Genomic DNA, 4,204 nt, shown 5'->3' on the forward strand with positions numbered 1-4,204 from the left:
ACATATATTTTTACATCTATGCAAATGCATATGCAATATTTGTAACTTAAATAAGTAATAATAAAATAAGGAGACAATATGTTAAGGAGTAGTAACATTTGTACAGTCTTACAGTTACAACTGGCCCTTTGATGGCAGCCATAATGTTGAAGTGGCCCTCAGTGAAAATGAGTTTGACACCCCTGATTTAATGCATCCTGTTAGCCTACTTCCTTAACAAAAAAAAAATAATAAAATTATCAGCCTTTATATGGTCTTGTAATTTCTGCTCTTCCTGAAGAGGATGGAGCTTGTTAATGTTCTACGTTGACATTCATGTCAGGAAAACGTCAGGCACACTGTAAAAAAGAGGGCCACTGAGGATTTTGCCATGCATGTATAGTTTAACAGGTTATGAGTGAGGTTTTCTCCACACAAAAGGAAATCAGTGGCGCTGGCAGCACCAAGAGCTGTTTGCTCGAATCCATTCCAGCACTGGCACTTTCCATCGAACAAGCTACGCCTTGTTGAGCTTATTTGCTCACAGTCTGGAGCTGCTCTTGGCTGGAGCTCCCCTCAGTTACATCATTGAGAAACATGGTTATGGAAAATTAACCGACACAAACACACAAGCTGTTCAGAGCGAATATTTCGTTCGTTTGTGCAAATGGCTTGTGGTTGTTTGCTTGTGTGCTATATTGGAAGTAAAAATAAACATTGTAGTTTATGTTGGTCTGTTTGCAGCCAGCATTTTTTTTTTTTGTAAAACTGAGGTTATTATTAGTCAGGGAGGCATGGTGGTATTTTTAAAGAAAGGCTGCATTGTATACCAGATTAGTTTGCGTTTACACAATTTTGACAAATTATTTTTAAAACATTGAGGTTTACATTATGGTTGAATTGAGACACAAGAATAAGAAAGTTGTATTATTTTCTCAATGTACACAAAAACATTCTGACAATCATTCTACAAACTTTCCCAGAGGAAATTTGTACCTTGAACCTTTAAAGGACTGTCACAGACTAACCACGTCTAATACTTTTGGCCTTGTTCTCCAGTAGCTTTAATGTGTTCAGTTTGTTAAAGCTAATTCTTTTGGAGGTTTGTTTTGATGAACTTGCAAATTCATTGGAGTCACCAGATTCACCACTCAAAATGTTGAAGTCAAAATGTTGCACTGTATTTTATGGGTACTTTTTGATGGTGAGATACAAAAGTTGGGGTCGGTAAGATTCTGTAATGTTTTTGAAAGAAGTATTTTATGCTAATCAGTACTACAGTTGTTTTATCGAACATATAGTACAACTGGTAATATTGTGAAATGCTATTAAAATGTAACTGTTAAAAATAAATGTAATTTATTCTTGTGATGGCAAAGCTGAATTTTCAGCATCATTACAGTCTTCAGTGTCACATGATCCTTCAGAAATCATTCTAATATGCTGATTTGCTGCTCACGAAAAACATTTCTTATTATCAGTGTTGAAAACAGTTGTGCTGCTTAATATTGTAACTGTAATAAATTTTTTTTTATTCTTTAAAAAAAAAAAAAAGAGTTCTAAAAACAATCAATGTTTTGACTGTCACTTTTGATCAAATTAATGCATCCTTGCTGACTAAAAGCATTAATTTCTTTAGCATTAAGCATTATTAAGCATTAAGCATTAATTAATTTAGGATGGCAAGTAATAAAGACTTTTTTATTTTCTCCCTGCAGTGCGTCAGGACCCCATTCTGGGATCCAGTGAGATGTTCAACAGCTTTTTGAGAAAAGCTCAACAGGTAGAATTTCTATACTCTTTTATTTGGTAAAAATGTTTAATTATTTATATTAATTCCATAATTTATTCTCATAATTGCAAATCTAGTATATTAATTGCTTCTGATTGAAATATTGTAAACATGCATATGAAAATTTATTGTAAGTTTACAGATTTCCAGAGCCTATGATAAAAAATATAACTGAATAGGGTTTTCCTCTCCATGTTCAAAAATGTCATTGCCATTTTTCTGCCTCTTTATTTGCATTTAGCGATCAACATTTGCATAATTTCTGTTATGTATTCAACTTTATGGCGTCCAAAGGGACAGTTTTCTGTCATAAAACCTTAATCATTTGAATCTGCCTTTCTCCACCTCCCCATTTTTTTCTAAGAATCCAAAACACAGAATCCAAAAATTTTAGGGAAAAAAGCCATTTCCTAGTCATCCAGTAAAAGGGTTAAACATTGGTTGGTCTGATTCTTCTCATTTCCTCATTAAGATATGCTCATGTGTGTTGAATGAAGATCCAGTCCATGTGCCTCTCTCACTTCCTGACATTCCACTACCATCCTGTACTACATTTGTTACCTGAATCACGCCAAACACGTGCATATCATATGCACGCCAAAGTCAATTTCTGCATAAAAATCGCATGCCAAATAGAAACAGAAAATCGTGCTATACGCTTTCATAAGACCGGACTCATTTGCAGACATTCTCAAATGTTCCTGTGGCTCAGTGGTAGAGCATAGATTGCATTCATTCTTCAGGAATTTCATTCCCCACCCCACATAGATTTTGGCAATTTTGCAGTCAGATCCCGTCCGTCCCCCCGGCTGCCCATCAGAGAGCAGTCTGCAGGAACAGAATAGGAGATTAGACTTGGCCTTGCATTTTCATTTTCCAATCTCTGTAAAGATCAGCTGCTGCTCTGAGACTCTGCTTCAGCGGGAGATGAAACATGCAGGAAGAGGGGGGAAAAGATGAATTTGCGAAAAGCAAATATAGGATAGTAAAATAACAGTGACGCTACTTGTTATTCATAAAAAATCCCAGCAATGTGGTGTTTTGACACTTATTACCAAATCACTTCTCTTCTCTAAGAATGTATATCTTGCAGTATCTATACACAAAGCTCAAAGCATAACATGACTGTGTTTTTTTTCTATTCCGTGTTCTTGGAGTGTGTGAAAGGGTGTGATTTACTGTAATGTTATCCGTACTGCATGTTCATCAGAATATTCTGAGATCAGCTGAATCTGACAGGAAGCATCAGAAGTTGAATTAGAGTTCAGCATGAAGGTGCTTCCCCAAACCCTTTTGAAAGTGCATCACTGTTTGGCTGTGCTGCAGGAGACCCAGCAGATTCCCACTGAGGAGGTGCAGCTAGAAATCTACCTGTTCAATGGCCAGAAGGTCAAAGTCAACATCCTTACATCGGACCAGACTGAAGATGTTCTGGAGGTGAGACGGTTTCCAAAGCACACATCTGCTTCATGTTCTCCAAGCCTATTATTATTGCCAGGTTTATGCCTTTGTCGTTTTGAATAGTATTGTCTTTGGTTTACTGACACCTTTCATTGAGTTAACATGATTACGCTGTATTTCTATCTGCAAAAAGATTCAGTTAACAAATTCATATGGTCAAGGCCAGAAATACATAAAAACAGGACACACACATTTGACATTTGATTTTACAAGTTAAGGATTTATATTTGTTAGGGCCTTTAAAGTTAACACTGCTAATTACATTTATTGCTCAGAAATTGTTATTGTTTATTGCTCAGAAATAGGTATATTCTTATGATACAAGAGAAACCAATAATGTTTTGCCAAAATTTGAGTAATTTCTAGCTATTATTGCAAATTTTCTTTGTAAGGACAACTTAATTTGAATAGATAGATAGATAGATAGAGTTTCTTTTTTATATACACTGCCTTTCAAAACCGTTTGGGCTCAGTAAAGTTTTTTTTTTATTAAATTGATCAAAATTGACAAAGATATTTATAATTTTAAGGATACATTGGAATTAATTCATAAATTAAAAAAATAACAATTTTCACAAATTATTAAGCAGTACAACTGTTTGCAGCATTACTAATAATGTTTTTGAGCAGCAAATAAGCATATTATGATTTCTGAAGGATCATGTGACACTGAAGACTGGTGTAATGGCTGATGGAAATTCATCTTTGTCATGCCAACCCTGAAACAACATACAGAACTACCAAATTTTGATTGACTACCAAGTTTGATCGCATCATATAATAATTGCTGTTAATAGTGTTCATCATCTGTTTGATTACGTCTTTAATTGATTTTTCCGTACATTTCTGCCATATGTACATAAACTGACAGTCACCACTGATAAGCTACCACTAAATATTGTAGAAACGTAATTTTCTGTAAAGTTGCTTTGCAACGATTTGTATCGTGAAAAGCACTATACAAATAAACTT

General features: G+C 34.9%; 1 protein-coding gene across 3 annotated transcripts in view; it reads left to right on the forward strand.

Annotated features, from left to right (window-relative positions):
• LOC107723180 (sorting nexin-17) overlaps positions 1 to 4,204 on the forward strand; it is a 42,629-nt gene that overhangs the window by 16,913 nt on the left and 21,512 nt on the right. For all 3 annotated transcript variants that reach the window (XM_016531717.1, XM_016531728.1, XM_016531736.1), the window contains exons 4-5: positions 1,698 to 1,762; positions 3,098 to 3,208. In XM_016531717.1, coding sequence (XP_016387203.1) covers positions 1,698 to 1,762; positions 3,098 to 3,208 — 176 coding nt within the window. The remainder of the gene's footprint in view (positions 1 to 1,697; positions 1,763 to 3,097; positions 3,209 to 4,204) is intronic.

The sequence above is a fragment of the Sinocyclocheilus rhinocerous genome, unplaced genomic scaffold (assembly GCF_001515625.1).
Source record: "Sinocyclocheilus rhinocerous isolate Xijiao unplaced genomic scaffold, SAMN03320098_v1.1 scaffold1725, whole genome shotgun sequence".
In the NCBI taxonomy this organism is placed as follows: domain Eukaryota; kingdom Metazoa; phylum Chordata; class Actinopteri; order Cypriniformes; family Cyprinidae; genus Sinocyclocheilus; species Sinocyclocheilus rhinocerous.